We start from the raw sequence: 22,050 nt of genomic DNA, 5'->3' as shown, positions 1-22,050 counted from the left end.
TCGCTCAAGCTGTCTCTTTAGGAAACAGGCACAGAGTTTGGGATACGTGGGGAAATTTCTCTGAGCCCCGATAAGTGGATCCCCAAGACATTAGCCTCTAGTCCGTTTCTCCCAGCCACATATTATCCCTTTCTTCTTCTCCCCAGAGTGTAAGGGAAAAGGAGGAGGATTTACAGCATCAGCAATTTATCTGCAATAAAAGGGAAACCTATTTTAATGCATTAATAGCTAAAGAGGCTGAAACATGCCATAAATATAAAATCAAGTAAGCTGAGAGTCTCACAGGAATAACAAATGGATGGCTGCTGGCTCCGAGGCCACAGCTGACCACAGAACGACCCAGTCTTTATTTCCCTGTCCAGTTAATGTAACAATCATTACCGTTTGTTGTGCCGGCACGGTGCCTGGCATTTTGCTCAACGCGCGCAGCATCTCGCCTCAGACTCCCGACAACCCTCGCGTGTGAGTACGGTTATGATTCCCACTTGACAGATGAGGAAACTGAGACTCTGAGAGGTTCTGTGACCTAAGATCCAACAGACTCGGGCCCCGCTTTTCGGAGATTTTTTCTGTTCTTTTCCCTTTTCCCTTTGAGTTTGCATAATCAGCAAATGTATCTGTTAAAGTCCTCCAAGATGACTGTCCTCTCTGAGGACTTAACATGGAGGCCTTCCCAACTCAGGGCCACAGAACCCAGACCACAGATTCCTTCCCCGGTCAGTGGCCTGCAGCGGTCGCTTCCGCGGGTTGGTCCTGCTCACTCAGGGGCTGAGATGAGAACCTGCGATTCTCAGAGGACACATCAGCGGACAGACGCCCAGGAGAAGGGGTGCCCTTGCCAACGTGAAAGAGCTGCAGGTTGTGAAGCTTAAAATTAAGCCTTATAAATAATGAGCAAACGGGTCATTAGGAGGCAGTTTTAGGAGCAATATTCGCTCTAGGATGGGTTGGGAAGGGGGGAGGGTGGGGAAGACAAACTAACTAAAACTCCTGCTTTCCCAGGCTAATCTTTCCCCAAAGACACGTTCCAAAGTGGCGTGATTCATCCAAGCGGACAGGAACCAAACTACCCTCGCCGCGTCCACAGATTCTGACAGCTAATTCTTTAGAAAAGTTGTGAGGTGGTCAGTAAACCTGGGGAGCACCTGGGCACCACGGGGAGAGGGCCACAGAAACACGCCGCAGAGGGGAAAAGCTGGAGGCGGAGCTGGAAGGGAAGGTGTTTCGTCTCCAGGGCGATGCCATGGTCATCAGGTGCCCAGCGAACTTGCTCAGAGTGGAGGGTTCATGGCAGGGGCTTGTCACCGTTCCTCTTTATAAAGGACCAAGACCCCCTGCCGAGCAGGAAGTGCGGAGGGCCCGCTGCAGACCTCAGCAGCCTGCCCACACCCAAGATGGCTGGGCCCAGAAGGTCCTTTGAGGGGGTCACCCCGCTTCTCTGGGTGCACAGCCTCCCTGCCTGAACTTTCCTGCAACCTGGAAACACTATTGCAGGGGGCGCTGGTCGGCTGGGTCAGAAAGGGTCCTCCATGCAGCCCAGCTCCACGCTGGGTCCGATTCCACAGGGGACTGTGCAGTCCTCGGGTGCCCCAGGTCTTGGTCATTACCACCAGCAGCACCTGCAGCCCACACGCATTCGGTGGCCAGGAGCTCACCCAGGCCGAGAGCACTGTGCCCTGCGGTGCAGTTGGCCGTAGCGCCCCAGCCGTCTGGGCTCAAACCCTGGCCCTGTTGCTTACCAGTGTGTGTGCCCTTCAGCCTGGGCTTGCCTCAGTTTCCTCATTTGGGGAACAAAGAGAGTATCTATCGAACAGGGCTGTATTACATGAGACGTGAGAATTACTGAGCTTGTGGTCCTGTGACTGCTGTACAGATCCCAGTGCACAAATGACAGTCCTCATCCTTCTCCTTCTCCTCTTCTTCCCTCCTCCCCTCCATCCTCTTCCCCCTCCTCCTCCTCCTTCTCCTCCTCCTCCTCCTTCTCCTTCTTCTCCTTCTTCTTCTTCTAAGTTGCCATGTGTCCTCACCTAACATGGTCCAGGTACTTTGCCGTTATTTCTTCTTCTTAGATGAAGACCCTGATGATAGCCAGGCCGTGGGCTAAAACATTTAGTTCCTCTTTAATAAAAACAAAGGACTGAGAGTCTAGGAACCAGGCTACATTCTGATCATAACTCACCACGGGACTTCTCTTTGCCACCTCGGTTGTCAGTTTAACGGGGAGAACCACCTTCCCATCCTCCTGGGCTACCAGGAGGATGAAATGCAAACAGGGATCTGAAGTACCTGCAATTTGATAGTGCTACATATGTAAAAGGAAGAGGTTTCTATTGCTCACTTTCGTTTCTGCATAAACCGCCGTCTCTCCTCGGCGAACCCGACTTCAGCTTGCCAGCCAGCGACTGCATCCAGAACCCGGCTCTGCTCTTTGCTCGTGTAGCAGTGGATTTATCTCCTTTTTGCTTCTCATTATTTCTTCTTCCAGACAAGCCATGACTTAGGCTTCCCACTGTTTCCAATTGCCTAGAAAAACATTCTTCTGCTTTTCACCTGGCAGGATGGCGGGAGCATTGATTTGTCAGCTAGATTAGTGCGGTGCCCTTGAGAGGGGACGGGGAAGCTCCCCCCCACCCACCCCCACCCCCGCTCCCGGGCTACACACAGCTCACTTCCTAATGAGAGGTAGCAGGCGCAGACATCCCCGATGGGGAGGGCTCTCGGGCTCCCTTCGACAATGAGTGGGGCGGCCCTGGACCCCGTGTCAGCTGCTCCGCACAAGACCCACCCACCTCACTGACCTGGAATGCTCCGCACGGCCTCGAGGGCTCCAGGTCTGACTCCTGTATTGTAACAATTTCTTGACCACCGTCCGCCCCCATTGTGAGCCAGAGCTCTGTAAACTAAGCACTCAGCTCTCCTCCTCACCCATGTGGACTACGGGCAGCTGGCAGAAGATGTGAAGGGCGGGAGGGGAAGGAGACGAAGAGGAAGGAGAGGAGGGGAGGGGAGGTTAAAAGAGGTCCTGCTCTTCACTTTCCTACCAAAGCCGAGGCAGACGGCCAGTCCCCAGAATCTACAAACAACCCTCTCCTTGAATTCTCACCAAGGAGAATTCCCCTGATCAAGAGGATGCTGAAAAGGCGTGAGAAGGCAGTGGAGGGGTATCTCCTCTTCTCCACCCAGGTGTAAGATGACAGAGAGATGAGAGGGGACACGGCCCTCTCTGCCCACTTCTCAGGCAGCTGCTACCAAAACAGATATACTCCCTCGCCTCTCCTCTGCACTACAGAGTAGTTTGTCAAACAGAAGAACAAGAAGGAAAGTGACAATTTTCCTTTATGTTAATAAATTGCTTTGGCCGAAAAAAAAAAAAAAAAAAAGCATTAATCAATTTCTTCCCAAAGTGCACACACTTCTCCAGACTCTGCTTTGTGCCTGGCCTTGAAAAAGAAAGTCACTTTCAGCCCCCTTGCGATTGTCACGCGCAGTGAGGGCAGCTGCAAGAAGGGTGGTACGGTGTGGGGGGATCTCCAAGTCCCCGTGATTAGACTGGAACCCTGTGGTGTTTCCATAGAAACATAGAATGTATTCTTCCCTGAATGTGCATGGAGCGGAGGGGTGGAGAGGGATGTTGCTGGCAAGGTATACAATTACTGAAGACCTGAAGGCCTGAGAGGAGGAAAGACACGCATCCCCTAAGACAGGAAGACAAAAGACTTCGTGAAGGGTGGAGCGGGCAGAGGCCACATCCTACGTGGGGACATTTCACCAGTCATTGTGTCCCACCTATGCACTACCTGGTGAGAGAGCTTAATGACCCCCTACTCCCTCAATGGAGTCTCAGGAAGAGAAGCAACTTGTCCAAGGTCACCCGGCCGGGGCAGTGGTGCAGCCTCGGTTCAAACCCAGGGGTGTTCTACTCAGGAGCCCATGCTCTAGCCTCTACATTGGGCTACACTTTCAAGTGTGACAAAGAGACAGAGCTCCGTCCTGTCTCCTGGCTTTTTCCTGCCCACGTCTGCCAGTTCTGTACACCTTCTGGATTCGCCCACAGCACTATTTTTTTCTAACTGGTATCAGGATGCTGTTGTGAGTCTTGCTTGACCAACTCTGGTGGTTTGTTGTTGTTTGTTTGTCTGTTCGAATGATGAAGTCAGAGAAGGGACGCGTCTAGGGAGAAGAAAGGAAGCTGGTTCTGTGTACGCGCAGGTGATTTGGTAGAGGTGTATGGAAGGAGAGCTGGAAAGTAGGGATGGTTGAGATAAATACAAAGTGTATTTGTAAAGCAGTATTTGTTTAATCACCTGAGAAGTAAGATGATTATTTACACACTGAGAAGTTAAGAGTCACAAGAGCAGTATCCATGTCTCTCTGTCTTACTGTTGTGTCCCATGACTGAGCACTGTGTCAGGCCACAAGCCAGCTGGCTGGCTGGCTGGGTGGGTGGATAGATGGTGGATGGGTGGGTAGAATGTCTTTTACCAGACAGCACAGGAAAGTCCTAGAATGAGCAGGGGGTTCCCACTTCCTTTGGTTCCGTTGCTCCAGGATGAAGGTTATTTCTCTACCTCAGGAGAGAGTGCAGGGCTATGATCAGGAGCCAGGAGAACTGCAACTAGGACTGTTCCCTATCTGTGAACTCCTGCTAGAGAAGGTGATAATCAGAGTTTGCAACGTGTTGCTTTAGATTTCTTCTTTAAAGCAATGAAGAGGTTGCAGGCGACAACCCTTTCCCAGCCTCTGAAGTGTCCACTGGGAGACCGAGATGTAGGTAGTGCATACAGACCCACTCCCCAGACCCAGAGACAGAGAGGGGTGCAGGGCTGGGCAGGGCACCCTGTGAGGGGGATCCTCAGGGTGTGCCCCAGTGGATACCTCTGCCCCCTGACCTGGCAAATCCTGTGCTGTGGCTAGCAGGTCTCTTATAGCTCTTGTGTTGGCTAGCGTTTACTGAGGACACAGAGCCACTGGCCTGCCAGCACCAGGAGGCCAGGATAATGTCTGTCTGTCTGTCTGTCTATCACTCCTCCCCAGCCCCTAGCCCAGGGCCTGGCAGGCGGGAGATAATAAATGATTGCTGAATGGCTGGCTGAATCCTAAGTGCTCCGCTCTGCGCCGCGTGTTGCAGGTGCATTATGTCGTTTAAACTTCACTGAGAATCTTATGAGTGGGTACCATGCTCATTTTACAGATGAGGACACTGTGGCTGGAAAAAGTGACAGATGACCCCCCCCGCCCAAGATCTCAGAGCTAATCAGTTGTGGAACTTGGCTTTGAAAAACACAGCCTGTGTCTTATCCACTATATAGGTCACCCAGCTAGGAATCTGTCCCGACCAAGGGGACCAGGAAGGAACAGAAAGTAAGAGGATGTGAGCCGAGGAGAAGAAAATCTAAATGAAGCCTATCAAAAATACAGAAACAAAATAACCAGCCGCTCCTCCCCGGCATCCCTCAGCACTGACGCCCGGTCCGTCTCCTCAGCTTCTCCCATCTCCGCATGCCCGTGACAAGGCGCTGTCGGGGGTCTTCGTTCGCCATGATGTGTAACGACCGTAATTTGCCTTTTCAGCAGCACTTTGTCTGATCCTGGGTCTCTGGGGAGTGACACCGGGATAGTATTCAGGAACAACTGTCCCTTTAATGACAGCTCCTATCGGTCCCTGCCGGGTGGAAAGGCCACGTCCCAAATCAATGTGGGCATCTTTCGTCTTCCATACGAAACATTTCGTTTCTTCCTTGCTGCACAAGGAGCATGTGCCGTTTCCATGACGGCGTCCCTTCCCCAAGCCCACACTGGCTCCTCATCTTTGGCCTTCTGAGACCTCCAGTCCGAGACCAGACAACAAACACGTCTAAAACCTCCAGAGCCTTCTTATGAGCCCCCCGGCACTGGGAACGCCTCCCTCAGTGAGTCTCCTGGGGAGGAAAGTGGACAGCTCTGGGCGGAGGGAGCCCACGCACAGCGCAAAGGGAGCCCACGCACAGCCTGGAGGGAGCCCACGCACAGCCAGCAGGGTGCATTCTTTCCGGACCGGCTCTCCCGGTTCTGGGAAAGGCTGAGCTGAGGTCCCCGACGCCTGCCAGCCCGATTCCCAGGCCCTCAGAGGTCGGGGTGTGTGAGCACCACTGTGCAGGCCAGCGGTTCCGTACTCCGTGACCGCAGAGAGGGAACCCTGGTCCCCGATGTCAATCCTGTCCACCTCGCTGACCAGTGTACAGACCATACAATGGAGTCTGTACATAAGTGGCTCCAAGAGCCACAAGTCAAACAGCAAAAACGAGATTTAGACGTGCCCATCGAAGGAGTGTGTTTAAGTGTGTCTGGACTGAGGAGGACTATGAGGTAAAGGTGTATATAAAACTCTCCAAGACACAGAGTTAGGTTGAGAACCAAGGCGAAGGCAAGACTTAATGTATCAGTAGTAATAATGCCGATTGATGACAAGAGTGACAGTAATAGGAGCTGACTGACACAGACGGGGGGCTTACCGCATGCTGAGCACTGCTCTAAACACTTCATCTGTAGTCTCTTGCTTAATATGTACACACACACACACACACACACACACACACACACACACACACACATATTTAAATTCCAAAGAAAGCCATTGAGATTGGTGCTATCATTTTGTCCATTCTCTGGATGAGGAAACTGAGGTGTCAGATGTATTATCTATTCCTCTGTATTATTCACATCTTTTACAATGAAGCAGTTTTCGTGCAGAACATGGAGAAAGATTAAGAATTAGGAGCATTAAATGAATGGGAGAAAGATTGGAGTGATGTTTACGGAATACCTACTCTGGGGCTGCCACACTGCATGCCTCACTTAAATTTCAGCACGTCCCCAAGAGGAAGGCGTTACGGGTGCCAATTCCATCAGTGAGGAGCTGGGGGATCAGAGAGGTGGCACGACTTTTCCAAGGTCACACAGCCTGCAGGTACCTAAGCTCAGGCTCTCCCACAGCCATGGGCCCCTGGGCGATGCTAACTCCGCACGTGCTGATTTGAGTTTACTTTCCTCCCTCCCTCTGTCTTTTCCAGCGTAGAGTACGATTTCCGGCAGCAGGAAGGCAGGTTCCACGAGGTCCTACAGAGTCTGGAGGAGGCAGAAGCCGCTGAGGAGCCATCGCCCCCGCCCAAGTCCCCAGCAGAGCCCCCCGTTCCCGAGAAACAGGACTTGAGGCGGAAAACCAAGAAAGTGAAGAAGAAGTGCTTCTGGTGGATCTGAGCTGGCTGGGACCAGGCCCGAGGCCTTCCGCAAACGCCTCCCCGAGGAGGGGGAGGCCACTGTCCTCAGGCTTTCTCTGTGTCCTAGCAGAGGTCCTGGGCCATGAGCAACTCAGCCCACGACAACACGGGACAGATCGGGGCTGGTTCAGCCCGCTGCTGACAACCCCTGACCGCGACCTGAGCGCGGGCCGCCGCTGGCTGAGGACTTCACGGACCCAAGAGTGTCCGCTTGCCTAGCTCCCTGTCACACCAGCCAGGCCACATCCTGGCTGGCAAGTCTAGATCCCTTCCCATCATGAGCAGAGAGCCCCCGTTGACAACGCTAGGCATTTCCTTCTCATGCGTGGTGTGTCCTCCCAAAAGAAAGGAGAAAGAAATGATGTGCAGAGCGGGAAGACAGAGGAGGGTTTTAAACAGAGACAGCAGAGAGGATTAGATCCGTAAACCAGCACTCTCTCTAAGACCCTAGCTAGCGTGCGTAAGCGCGACGGATACGGCCAGGGCGTCGGAAGGCGCGAGGGCCTGGCGGGCTGGGTCGCTTTCATTTTCAATTAGCCTCTTGATCCCGAGTCAAGGATTTGTCATCTTCTGCTCTGTGGGCCTTTCAGTCTGCAGGTGTAGCTCCAGGACCCACCTTAGATGTCCCTTTCTCAGCCTGGGGCCGGAGATGGCCTGGCACGTGGGTGGGATCTCATTTGGGGTTTGAACTTGGAAGATTCCACAGTTACTTTCCCCACAACATTTAAGGTCATGAGACCCGGCAGCCTGTCTGTTTCATCTGACCGATCACATAAACAAGACTGAGATAAAACACAACTCTGGTTCTCCTTCATTCATCCCTGCCATAGCTTCGTAGATAGGTTCAGAACTATATAGTAATCTACATAATCTCCCTTCCCGGTGACCAGGCAATGATCACCTGACAGAAGAAGGATCAGGACTAGGGATGAGGGGATATATATATATATTTTTTTTTCCATTTTAGTATTAAAGACCTATCCTTCCCAAAGTCTGAATTCTTTCAAAGTCTGGCTCATTCTTTTGACAAGACCCCCTGTACCTGTGGGTCCAGTCAAACTTGCATGGCTGAACAAACTACTAACATAATATATTTAAGTAGTTGCTACATACTCTTGGGGATGAGGAGGAGGGGTGAGATGGCAAGGCTTCTTTCTGTTCCTTCTCGTTACATTCTCCCCCAGCCTGCAGTTGGACGGATCGGATGCTGCTTAGGAAAGGGGAGCCTAGGGCTCAACACGGTAGTCAGTGGAGCAGGCATTTCATAACCCGCTTTGCTCAAGATCAGGTGTCTGAGCGAGAGCCTGCGGAGTCCAGCATCCCGGGCGGACGTGGGATGAGCGTACCCTGCTCCCACTGCAAATTGAGACGAATCGAGCAACCACTCTGACAGTTGCACCTGCTCCTGCCACGCGCTGCAGTGCACCAGCTATTTCAGTGAGAGCGAGAGGGGAATTTGGCAGGGAACCTGGGCTCGCGCTTATTTAAGTTTGGGGAATGTCATTCAAGATGTTCTTGTTCTGTTTCCAGTGTGATGTTTAAACCCACAAAATGAGACCGGCATCCATAATGCGAAGTTGGAATTAAGATAAATACACTTGTCATACTTAGGAAGCCACATTTCAATAAGATACGCCACCACTGGCTAAAAGCCACAGATCCCTCTGCATCCGCACAATCAGCTCTCCGTTGGCCCCGATAGCGGAAAAGAACAGCAGAGAGGATAATCCAATATCGCTAAATCATATGGGATCTCTTACGTAATTTTATCTTCTAGTAGAGCTTCCATCCTAACTTGCTTTGCTTACACTAATTCTCAAATTAATTTATATTCCTGGCCGGCATGCTAGAGCGAAAAATAACCCTGTTCCAGGGATGAAGAGACCCAGGCAACAGAAGAGCCTCGCCCAGGAGCCTCTGACAAACTGTTTAAGGTTGCAGGGCCCGTGTGTCCAGTCGCAGATGCAGAGAGATACACAAACACCTGCTCCGCCTGCTTTCTAAGCTCTCCTGCATGGTCCAGCACCCAGTGAGCAGAACGGCCTGGATGGAGCTGAGCTCGACCGTTTGCCGAAGTTAGCCTAGAATGATGCAGAGGCGGCGCCCACAGGAAGTATAGCCCAGACTCTGGCTAGCCAAAAAGCGCACGTTCTTATACACGTACGTTGAGTTAGGGGCCTCAGATAAATCCTCCACTGGGAAAAAAAAAAAAAATGAAACCGGGCTTAGAAAATGTTAACATTTCTAGAGATACAACCAAATGAGTCCGCAATGATTCTATACCAAAGCACAACACAGCATCGCTCAGGCCGCCGGCCTGAAACTGGGAAAGGAGGTCTCGTCTGGGAAATGAACATTCAAAATCATTCTGAGGGAAAAGGATTCAGCAAACATCTTCCTGCTAACAAAAACATCACCTCTGTTTAAACACACACACACACACACACACACACACACACACACACACACACAAATACCAAAACTCTCCACCCATCTACTCATGTGAAAATCACTTCTTTGTAAAATACTATGTAACATCTACCATGATAATCTACAAAAAAAAAAAAAAAAAAAAAAAAAAAAGCTGTACTTGAGGTTATATGGTTTTATGGAGAGATATTAACAAAAAATACTTTTATAAAACGGAAGGGGAAAACAAAGACTGATCAATGTAAGTTGCAGGAGTTTATGTAGCTGCTTTCTCTGTAGTTAAGAAAAAAAATGTGTACTCACTATACTTGGAAATTAATACCAGCTCATCTGTAGAGCACCTTCTTAAAAAAAAAAAAAAAACAACTATGTATAATGTAAGGTTTTGTAAATTTCTAAACTGTTTTAAATGGGATATTATCTTTTGCAATAAACTTACATATTTTTCCTAGGTTTTAAGATTCCATTATTAGCTTGGGTTGATTTGGGTTATAAAATTCAAACTTGAGATGGATACTCCAACGGCCCTAATGACAGGGATAGTTTCATTCTAAGCTCTTCTACAGGTTTCCCAGGAAAACGAACAAAGAACGGATTCAGAACTTAGAGCCACAATGGTCACATGAGGCACGTGTCCCGGGAACAAGGCAGGCGGTGAATGAATGGAACCGTTCCCAGCTCATTCGGAAGAATACCCATTCATGATTTTTACCATTACTATGCCCATACACCAGACCTATAATTTATTCAACAGTTTTATTTATTTTTCCTATAATTTAGTATTATAGGCAACTTTGTGTCACTACCACAAGGAGAAACAATACAATGTTCCTAATATAGAAGATAAAATAATTTTATTAAATTTTTTTTTTTTTTTTTTTTGCTATTTTTCCAAAGTTAGAAGTGGGGAGGCAGTCAGGCAGACTTCTGCATGTGCCTGACCGGGATACACCCAGCATGCCCACCAGGAGGTGATGCTCTGCCCCTCTGGGGCATCGCTCCACTGTGACCAGAGCCACTCTAGCGCCTGAGGCAGAGGCCATGGAGCCATCCCCAGCGCCCGGGCCATCTTTGCTCCAATGGAGCCTTGGCTGCGGGAGGGGAAGAGAGAGACAGAGAGGAAGGAGAGGGGGAGGGGTGGAGAAGCAAATGGGTGCTTCTCCTGTGTGCCCTGACCAGGAATTGAACCCTGAACTTCCACATGCCGGACCGACGCTCTACCGCTGAGCCAACTGGCCAGGGCCTAATTTTATTAAACTCTTGCCAGAGACTGTTGAATGTTGAAGGTACCAAGCCTGAGACCAGCTTTCTTTTTCCAAAAGGGAGTTAGCAAATATTCAACATGTGCTAAAGCTGCTTTGGTGCCAGATAGGTTTTCCACTTGATTAATCAGGATGTTTGAGAATTGAAAAGAAAAATACCTTCTCATCGTGTGATTCAACTTTTCCCCTCTGCCTTGTCCATGAGCCATCTAAAACCAGCTTATTTACCTATTTAGAGGGGGAAAGCTGGACACAGATTCAGAAATTGTGGGTTGGATCTTCTGCTACCTTCTTTGTGCTAGGTAACCTGGGGACAGGTAGCCCCAGTGAACCTCTGATTCTTGCAATACTGAACATAAGCCTTGCCTTACAAGTGCATCTGACAGTTCAGTGGGAGAAAGCCCTGAACCCAATGGAAGGCACACACCAGGCGCTCAATAAATGCGTAGGCACTCCTATGTCAAAGGAAGTGAATTGAGAGAGAGGACGAAGATAGCTTCCTAGGCGTCAGTGGCTTTCAGAAAGAGGCTTTGAATTTTCTCAGGGCAAAAAAAAGTGGTATTGATAAAAAATGAACTCTTCCCGCCCTGAGTAAGACCAGAAACCATGACAATGGACGTTCATTAACCAAGTCCTCAGAGATCCATGAGACACAGCCCTGTTGGGTGCGGCATAGCACGCTGCAGGATGAAGAATTCTTGTTACCTGGAGTCAAACATCCTAGAGGTGAAAGGTGCCCCACTTGGGTTCTGGCTATTGTAAGCAGGAGGCAGTTCAGGAAGGCTAGATGACTGGCCCAGGACTCCCAGCAGTCATGTGGGAAGTCAGGTGGTTGGTGGGTGGGACAGGTTAAGAGTCTACCAGACACCACAGCCCAGGGCAGTTCCAGGAATCACTGTCACCGGGCTTGAGACCCACTCCGACCTCCTGGTGCTGTTTCTTCATTGGCTGAGTGGGGGCCCCACCCGAGCCCTCCCTTGAAAAGGCTCTCTCATTTTAAGCTGCTCAAGGCAACCCTCTGTATGCTAAAAATGTATTTTTTTTTAAAGTTCAAGAAAGCATAGATGTTTTATGATCATTACGCCCACCGAGCATGGTTTGTAATAAAAGGAGCTGAGGGACTAGTCCATTTCCAGGACTGGGGGCATCTGCTGTGCCCCATGTTTGGCCGACTGCGTGCTCATAACCACTTTTGAGAACCTTCCTCCCTACCTTCTTTCAATCAGATTACAGCCTGAATTCCCACTGATCACACCTCTGTCACCCCTGCTCCTGAGGTTTCCCAAATATCTGATTTCTTCCGGCCTCCTACGGGACCCTCAGCCCGTGAGGGGCACACCGAGAGCTGGGTTTCCTCAGTGCCAGACAAAGCTGGGGTCCAGGGAAGCACACCCCTCTGCAGGGGGCCTCGGACCCAAAGCCCCGCCTGCTCTCTGCTGGCCCCCACTGAGTCCCGACTGGCTCTGCCCGTGCACGCGCGCACACACCCCCCTCCCTTCCAGCACGTTCTCCGCACAGCAGCAAAAGCAGTCATTGCAAAATTTAGGTCTGTACCACGTCGCACTCTGGTTGAATGCCATTCAATGATTTCCTGATAAACTCAGGAAGTTCGACTGGGTCTGTCACTATGACCCAGAATGTTCTGCCGGACCCCTCCCATGGACACGCCACCACAGGCCCTTGTGTTGTCTGCTCTCCTGTCACACCGGGTGACCTTGCGTTCCTCAGATCTAGCATGCAACACTCCAAAAGGGTCTGTGCACACGTGTCCTTCCGCCTGGAGTCGTCCCCACCCCGCGGCACAGTCTCCCAGGCGAGGCCTTCCCTGAATGCCACACTGGGTGCCCCCCATACAGCCCCCTGGCACCAGGGACCCCTCCATCAGAGTCACTGGCACAGCTACCCCTGTACATGGACAGTGGTACCTTGAGATACAAACAGATCAATATACGAATTTTTAAGATCTGAGCTGCAACTCGGTCTGTATTTTTGTTTGAGATCCGAGCGAAATTCCGAGATACAAGTTGTGATTTGGGAAGCTGCCGCTAGTTGATTAAATGAAAAATGCGTAATGTTAAGCTTAGGCTAAGTTTAAAGTTAAGAAAGGGAGAGGGAAGGGGCGGGGGAGGGGGAGAGGGATGGGGGTGGGGTGGGAGAGAGGGAGAGGGAAGAGGAGGGGGATGGGGTGGGGATAAGGGTGGGATGAGGGTGTGGGAGAGGGGTGGGGTAGAGGTGGGGTGGGGATGAGGATGGGAGTGGGGGTGGTGTGCCCAGGCTCCCAGGGAGCACCCCGCCTCCCACAGACTCAGACCTTCAGCAGCCTATGTACCAGGGGCTTTGCTTCCACTGTGGTCGGGGTGGCATTCAGGCCCCGGGAACACCAAAGCCGCTCCAACCCTCCCCACTGCCAAGCCCCCAACACCCTTTTCCAGAATCCTGACAGCCCGCTGAACCTTGCTTCAGAACAAATTGCCGTCATAATTAAATCCCAACGCGTTTTGTGCATTTTACCAAGATCCTGCCTTACTGTGTGAAGGGGAAAATTGGTTTTGAAATTAAAGCAGATTGTTAACTATTTTTGCTGTAATGTTTCCATTAGAATGCCAGAATTTACTCCATGTGACTGGGTCCATTTCAGACCAAAATGCAGTTCAAAGGAGACAGGGGCTGTCTAACTGAAGGGACGTTCTGGGCAGAGCGTTCTGCCTTGGCTTGGACCACAACTAATATGACAGGACGATAAACATCACACCGAAGGATTATGTGCCCCAAAGCAAACAAAAGCTTTATTATCACGAATGGCTTCCACGGATTCTCAGAATCCATAGCTATCTCACATCAAATTTCACTCAAATGAAACCCGTACCTTTTTCCCCCCTTGGCAAAGGCTCAATTATATATATATTTAAGTCATCAGCTAAACACAATGACCTCTCATTCGTGCCCAGGCTGGTTTCCCAGGTAGCACAGGCAACGCCACCATACCCTGGTGACGCTGACAGAAAAGCCTTCTTTCTCCTGAGCCAAATGGACCGAGTCACTTTAATTGTCACAACCAAGAGCGGCTCAGACAGCTTTTCCACCCAGCACACCAGTCCTGAATGCCCCAGCGCCACGCGCCCAGATCCTGTACGGAGGACGAACGGAGCAGAGGAGGAATGACGTGTTGTCCTCTTTTGTTTGCTTGTTTGTTTCAAGATAAAAATAAATTAATAAAAAAAAGAAAGAAACAATGTGCTCCCCATAGTTAGGGATCAAAGAGAACGAAACCAAAGCCACGGGGGAGCACTGACATTCACAAACTCAGCCCACTGACCGGTTGGGACTTTCTGAAAGGGCTCTCTCTCTCCTCCACTCAACGCACCCACCAGTTCTCAGGAAACGTCTCAGGTGAACCTCAGTCCATAGTCCCTTATTTTCCAATAAACAGTTGTTGACTCCCTTCTCTGTGCCAGGCAAGGAAAGTACGGATGCTGCCTGTGCTCGTGATGGTCCGTTGTGGGGATGGGTGTCTAACAGTAAGTCCATGTCCTTTTCTGATCCGCCCGCCTGGATGCCATGCCCCCTCCTTCTGACCCTCTCAGTGCTGTCCTTGTCTTTCTCTCGTGATGGTTATTTGTCTTAGAGTGGGGCTGTGGCTAGTTTTCTCACCCCTTTCTCCACTATACAGTGTGTTCTGAAAATAGCAACTATTTTCCTTACCTTGTGAAGTCTCAAGTCCAAAAGGTCTTGAGCTGAATGGAAGTCCTTTAGCATGAGCCCTTGTCTGCTCCATGCGGCCCAGGGCACTGGCCTTCACAGCCCACCTTCCAGTATCGTTTCCAGCTCTCTCGGACCCGGCCATCTCCTTGCTGACGTTCCCTGGTTTGTTTGTTTTTTAAATCCTTGATCGGATCCCAGCACCATTCTAGAGCATAACATTCCTCCCACAGCAAACAAGGCTCCTTGCAATCTGACTCCAGCCTCATATGTATAGCCTAGCTTCCCACTACTCAGTCACGTTCTCCTGTACCCATCTCCTGCCCCTTTCCAAAACGTTAGAGGTTATGACATATCAGTGACTTAGCTCATGCTATTCCCTCCACCGGGGACACTGTTCCAGTACCTATCTACCATGGGAAATAATTTTCATTTTGGCAGGATAAATGAGCAGGAGCTACACTACTAACGTGTGTGTGTTTAAAAAAGCTCTAGTTTCTTGAAGCTGCAACAGGCTATTATTATTCGGGCTATTATTATTGAATGCTTTGTCTCCATTATCTTATCAACTCCTCAAAAAGTTATCACAAAGGTTGCTTACGATTATTCCCATTTTCCAGAAGAACGAATTGAGGCTTGGAGGGAGAGAAGTAATTGGTGAAAGCCCACAAGTGTGAGGGTGGGGAAGATTGAGGCTCCTTCAAGGTCTACCAAATTTGGAAGCTTGGGCTCCTAACTCCTATCCAGACAGCACGTGGCAATTTAAATGTCACCTCCTCCCTGTAACTTTTTTTGATCATCCCCCACCCCTGCCACGAGATTAGTCACTCTGTCCTCTAAGGACCCACAGGGCTTTGCACAGGCTGCTGTTTACATTATTTTGATATTTCCCGCCCACTCATCTCTACCAGGGAGCCAAGTCCTGGGGAACAGAAACTGTCACTGACATCTCTGGGACCCTTAGAGTGTTTGTCACATTGCCTGAGATGCTGTAACTGCTTCATACATGAGTTTGTTGAATGAACTGGGAGAAAAGATGGAGATAAAACATCCAGGGTAGGGAGGCCGATCAGAACAAGACCAGAGTCCGCACTCCTGCCCCTGATTTTTCTGCACAATTTTAAATAAGAAACTCTTCACCTCCACCCCCCCCCCCCACCTCTGCCTTTAAAGCGGAACCATCTGGCTTTCTGGCACCACAGGCTGGTTAGAAGAAAAGTGAAATTATAGACAAGAAAATGCTTGACTATCTCATTAATTCCTGTTCTTTTTCTTTTTTTTAAATAGTGTTTAAGGGTGTTTTTTTTTCCTTAACTATAAAAGAAAAGCAAAATCATTTTTAGAAAAAGTAAAATTATAGAAATGTACAAACCACGAGTCCTTGAAGCAGAAGATGCCAACATCATTTAAGCTTCAGAACTTGCGGGAGTTCCCAGGCCTCTGGTGAGGGGCCGCATTTCTTCCCTCCGCCCACCTTCAGGGTCCCTGGTGACTCTCTCGTTGTTGTTGCTGCATTCCTGTAATCCTGTCTCTATACTTACATCATAGACTTTCTCGTGTTATTAGAAACAATCATAAATATTTAATGTCTGCAGAAAGGTATCGTTGGGTGAAAGTAGTGTTCGTCTGGAAAAACGGGTTCTGATTTTGAAGGGTCCTTTGATGGAATGGATTGCGGTGGGTCGCTTGAGAAGGCCGGTGTCCCGGGCAGGGACAACATGGACGGGAGAGACTGAGGGGAAGCCTGTTGGTCCTCAGTTGTCCCAGCTGGGTTTCTCTGTGGGCAGCTCTGGTCCCCCAACCCCTTTCTCAAGGAAGGACCCCCCCGTTATGGGATTCCTCCTTCCAGTCTGGGACCCCCGCCTTTGCAGTGGACATATGATGGCTGATTTCATCTCGAGGGGGCTTTGTTCACAACCCAGCTGTAGCAACAGCTTAGTAATATTTAACAGACGCAGGAGAGACTCCCAAGTCCGAGGCTCTACCGCAGCTTGTGGTCTGATTCATGACACCCGCATCCAAGTAGGGAGAAGATGTTCACACTGAAGGAGAATAGTAGCAGCTCTTACCTACCGAGGGCCGGCCACGCGTGAAGCTCTGTGTGGGGAGCTTCCCATGTAAGCTTTTATTCAATCCTCAGCGGGGGTGGACAGGTAATAACTGTGAGCCCCATTCTGCGGATAAGGCAACTGAGGAGCAGGACTGTGGGAACCCTCCTAGCCGTGAAATACTGCCTCCTCACTCCTTTTGAGAAAAGAAGGACCCGTTCCCAGCCGGTAAAATCCTTTCGGACTCCAGACCTGGCGTCCCAACTCCACAGCCCTCAGAAAGCAACGCTGGGCATGAGGGCGCTGAGTTGATGCCCAGATGGCAGACACTCTGAAGTTCTCAAGTTTCTAAGGTTCTCCAAGGACAAGCCAAGGCTAGCCTCTCTTCTAGTGCCAGGAATCAGGGCCAGAGATGTCGCGGAGCCTCACCTTTAGAAACACACTGAAAATGACTGACGCGGAGTCAGGTCTGTCTGGCTCCCCTCTCAGGAGCCGAAAGGCACTGAGATATTTGGAGGTGATTTTGTTGGGAAGATGGCATGCTGGCCATGCGTTTCCTAGGACTCACTGTCCAATTCCCAGACGCAGTCTCTGCCTCTGCCTCTCCTTCTCTGGGTGCTGACAACCGGAGCCCCTGGGGGGAGGGATGTGTGTGTGGGGGGGGCTCCAGCACAGACACCGGCTTCTCCAGGGCCCGAGTTCACCTTCCCTGAGGAACCTCAAGGCGTAGGTACCCCCGCTAGTTATGTGTGACCTGTCCGGGCGGCAGCAGGAACGGAAGGTCCCCTTATCTCAGACCACTCTCTCTCCGTGGTCAAGGTCTGCCTGGTGGGGCCGACCAGGGAGAATGCAGCGGCTGTTCTAACACACTTTGGAGCTTATGTCCCCTCTAACCCTCTTACCTGCGGCTCATCGCTGAACGGAAGGAAGGTTCGGAGAGCAACGGCGGCTCTGATGCCCCAGCTTTCCAACTTTAATTTGTCTAAAAGAATTATACCACACAGGGCCACTCAAGTATATGGGAATTTTATATTTAAAAGCTCCTTAAGGGAAAGTCTGATGTGAAACACATCTTTTCTCATCTTGTTTTTTTTAAGTCATCTTGTTTTTAAAGCTAGACATTAATTTTTTACTTTCAGTCGGTCTGTCGTCTCCCCCCCACACACATGCTCCCGTGGCCCCCTGCCCAGGAGGCCTGGGCCTACAGACAGGAGCCTCCGAGACCATCAGGCACAGCCCGTTTCCTCGAGGATCTTAGTCCAGAACGGAACACGGATGGGTTAAGAGATGATTCCATCATGACACAGCAATATCGTAACTGAAAAGTGGACAGAGAACAATGAGGGCCCTGAGGAAAACGATCTTGAGAAATGAGAGGAGGTTGTATACAGGGTGGGGAGCAGGCACAGAATGCTTCTCCAGCTTACACCCACCCCCCAATTCTTCCTCTCCCTCTGTGCAAACACTTCATGCCATTCGGGAACTTGACCCAGCACCGTAACGTCTACCTTGAGAACTGGGCTCCCAACATGGGCTCCTTGGAAGTTGAGATACTAATGTGGTTTTTTTTTTTTCATATATATTTTAGGCCAAAGACTCCTTGATATGCAATTACCAAAATGCTTATTAAAGCAAAGCCCCCTCCCCCCCACACACACACCACATTTACGTATCAAGCAACAACCAAGCTCCCTCAAGCTAATGATAACACGTTTTGGTTACTCCTAGAATTTCAGGTGTCTTGTATGTTCCTTTCCTTTCCTAACCTGATTTCCCTCTAACACACACCTCTACTCTCTCTCCAGGCATTTTCTCAAATCAGTTCATCTCGGAAAACATTCTCCCAGACACGTATAATGAAGTGATGAGGCCGTTGGCCTCACACTCTGGAGGACCCTCGTTTCCCACTTCCCGGGCGTGTGACCCGGGCCAGGGGCTGCGGCCCTCTCACTGCTGTCTCCTCTTTGACAGGGGATCACAACTTCTGTCAGCCTCAAAGATTCTCAGCCCCCCATGGGGCCACTGACGCTTTCTCACCAAGAGAGCACCACTCTCAAAGACCACAGTGTGAAGAATTTGAAGGGGACAAGAGAGGAGGCCGTGTGTCTTGTTAGAAGATGTAGCGATGGCGGCCATGAAAGATGATCGTGGCCAGCCCTGGGAAAGTGGCATTGGTGGTGGAGAGAAGCTGGACTTGAGAGGCCTTTTGACCCGAATGAACAGAACCTAGAGATGACCGGGTGTGAGGGGAGGAGGCCCTCCCTCCCTCCCAAACCCTTCAGCATCTCCACGTCTCCATGCTGGCTTTGTCTGTTAAACCTGCTGTTTCATAAGTGCCAATGCTCAAGTCAACAAAAAGTTCTTGTTCCAATTTTATAGGGTTTTTATGGTTCAATGACCAGAATTGAGGAGATTGATCCCAAAGATTTCAGTGTTATAAAACCACCAAGAGAATGCTGTTCCGTGTTATAGGTTTCTGAAAGTTTCTACCTAGGTTATTCCCGTTGGATTCCATGGTCTAGGCAGGGCGGCCTCTGGATTGGAGGTAGGTCATTTGTACTTTTAAAATGTTTGATGCCTAAAGAACAACATTCACAGGCATTAATAGTGTAGGAGCGTATAAAACAGTATGCTACTTCGGAGCAGAGGCTCTGGGAGCACTACTGCCTGGGTGCAAATCCTAGTTCTTTCAATAACAAGTTGTGTGATTACTGGCAATTTCTAGAACCTCTCTGTGCCTCAGCTATCTCATATGTAAACTATGAGTACCTGAGCATGTTAAGTCCTGTAGTAAGGTGCTTAGCTCTCTGCCTGAAATAGGATATGTGCTCAGTACATGACTTTAGTATAAATACTGGTTTTTAACAACGTGCTGAGTGGCTGAGGTCAAGAGTCAACCGACCACTTCTGGCTGGGAACCCCACCTCTTCAAGTCCTAGACTGCCCTCACACCTGTTCTCCACGGGACGGGCTTGGGTAGAGTTGGCCCTCACTGCCTTGCGGTGGCCCCTGCACAGCCCTCCTGGGGTCTATAGCCCCACAGCGTGGCAGAGAGTAGTATGTAGCTGGGTCATTTGCCATTTGAAGAAAGGAAGTCAGAGCTTGGAAACCCTGCTCCCTGCTGACGTGGGTGTTTTCTGGGGTCTTCGGTGCTATCATGAGGTGAAGAATGGGGTGAGTTCCGCTATTTTTTTTTTTCATTTTTGAACAAACTGCTCTGAATTTCTGGAGCTGGCATGATGCCAACTGTATTTACCTTTATTTAAACACTCAATAGACTCCTCTGCAGAAACAAGGGTAATTAGGCCCAAAATATATCACCCCAAGGCTTGTTTTAACTACCCAAAATAAAAGCTAGATCCCAATTTCAATAAAATTACCAGATTGTTTCCTTTCCAAGAACTTCTGGCAGTGCTTACGGTCCCTGGTGGGTTCTCCCAGTGGGGTTGTCTGTCCCCAGCCCTCGGGAGGCCAGAGGTAGGGGGCAGCCTTCTCTGGAGCAGTCAATAGTGAGATGCGTTTGGCCAGGAAGGGTTTCCTGAGATACCCCACAACCTCCACCTGCACAAACAAGCCTATAATTTTCCCTCACCTTGCCTCCAAACCTATGGAACAGCACAGCACATGCCCCTGGGTTCATGTCCTACCCTGTTACGAGCTGTGCAACACTGGCCATGATGTTCGGTCTAGCCTCCTGAATAATGAGAGATGATGACAAGTACCTGTGAAGACTCAAAGGTGTGCTCCACCCACATGGAAGGAATTTTAGGTCCAACTTTCTTTCTTATATTTTAACCTCTGTAAAGAGTACAATCAGTGCAATAATAAACCACTGTGTCACAGTTTAATTGTAGCACATTTGCTTTCTTTGGGCACATAAAATTATGGTGCCTCTTACATTTGATAAGATACGAGGTGTGGTATGTAGAAACCATTCCCCGATAAAAATGTCAACTCTCTGATTATTGGTTTCTTCCATTCTCGTCTGCTTTTAAACCATAGTCTTCTTAAAGGAAATCAAGACTGTGTGGAAGAGAATATTGCTTATACAAGACCTTCTGGGCTGGACCAGAAAAACACCGTTGATTTCAGTCCATACATAATATTTGCAAGTGTTTTGCACATATCACAGGTCTCCAGTCTTATGCTCTTGGCAGACATCACCAATCAATTCAGCACTCATTCCCACTGAGCCAAGACATGGCCTCTGAATCTTTCTCAATGGCCGTTAATACCAACCCACCAGAGTTGGTACATCCAACAACGTCTATTTTCTGTCCCTGACTCTGAAGCTTAGGAGACGGGGAATGAGAATGGGCAGCGGCCAAGTCAAGACACTCAGATGTATGAAAAAACATCTCGGAAATGACAGAGCCCATCACTCCGAAGTAATCAAGGTCTAGAGCCGTGAAATCAGCCTAGAGCTACAGAGGCGATTCTCTCCAGAACGAATGTGGGGACCTTCTCCCGTTCTCCCTCACCCAAAACAGCCTCTATACCCACCCAGGCTGCCTTCCTCGGCCTCAAAGTCAAAGTCTTTGGTTACGTAAGTAAATAAAATAGACGAACCAGATTCTGGCAAAGAAAGAAAGATAGGGCAGCAGCCACGTAAAAGCTTTTTCCTGCCCTTTGTTTTGGTAAAATAAATACCCCTTTGCTCCTTTGTCACCATTAACACTTCATTGTTCAGGTGGGCAATGCAGGAACGGTTATTTCCAGCAAATGATAATTACAATGTGCTATGCACAAGAAGCAATCATCCTAGCCCTATGGCTCCTGTAAATTTAATAGCAAACACCCTTTATCACAATGTTCCCACTCCTACAAATAGAGGGGAAAATGTCACTACTTAATCCTATAATGACATGAGAGAAAGCAGCCGCCCCGTGCTTGATCAAGCCTTCTCGGGATTTCAGAAATACCTGACACGTCCGGTGTTTGCCAGAAATATTGGTTGTTTAATATTCCCAAGCAATGGAAGGTAACCAATAAAAACCGTATCTGACAAATTAAAAATGACGGCTGCGATGGGGATCTCTCCTCTTTGTAAAAATTGCAACTTGAAGTTAAATTGGGGCTTTCAGCAGTAAAACGGGAACTCCTGACCTCTGAATAATTACTTTCCAACATCATCTTCTTTAATTGGGAGGAAAGAGTTCCATTCTCAGGATTGCTGGATGTGCTTATTTTGCAAACATGGAGCGAGGTCTCTAGAAAAGCCTTCTTGCTCCTTCCTTCTCGGCCAGGCACAGCCCTGCCCCGGTGAGGTGTGCTTGCTATTCGTCCCGAGCTCCGGCCCTATGCTCTCACCGCGGTAATTACACCAGCAACCTCCAGGGTCGTTGAGTCTAATGA

General features: G+C 49.6%; 2 protein-coding genes across 4 annotated transcripts in view; one reads left to right on the top strand and one right to left on the bottom strand.

Moving 5' to 3' along the window:
• The window catches only part of INSYN2B (inhibitory synaptic factor family member 2B), a 108,931-nt gene extending 99,456 nt beyond the window's left edge, over window positions 1-9,475 (top strand). For both annotated transcript variants that reach the window (XM_066273232.1, XM_066273233.1), the window contains exon 4: window positions 7,050-9,475. In XM_066273232.1, coding sequence (XP_066129329.1) covers window positions 7,050-7,236 — 187 coding nt within the window. In that variant the 3' untranslated portion in view covers window positions 7,237-9,475. The remainder of the gene's footprint in view (window positions 1-7,049) is intronic.
• DOCK2 (dedicator of cytokinesis 2) overlaps window positions 1-22,050 on the bottom strand; it is a 395,036-nt gene that overhangs the window by 195,687 nt on the left and 177,299 nt on the right. The window lies entirely within an intron of this gene.

Source organism: Saccopteryx bilineata, chromosome 4, assembly GCF_036850765.1.
Source record: "Saccopteryx bilineata isolate mSacBil1 chromosome 4, mSacBil1_pri_phased_curated, whole genome shotgun sequence".
Classification (NCBI taxonomy): domain Eukaryota; kingdom Metazoa; phylum Chordata; class Mammalia; order Chiroptera; family Emballonuridae; genus Saccopteryx; species Saccopteryx bilineata.
This window is presented reverse-complemented; position numbering and strand designations above follow the sequence as displayed.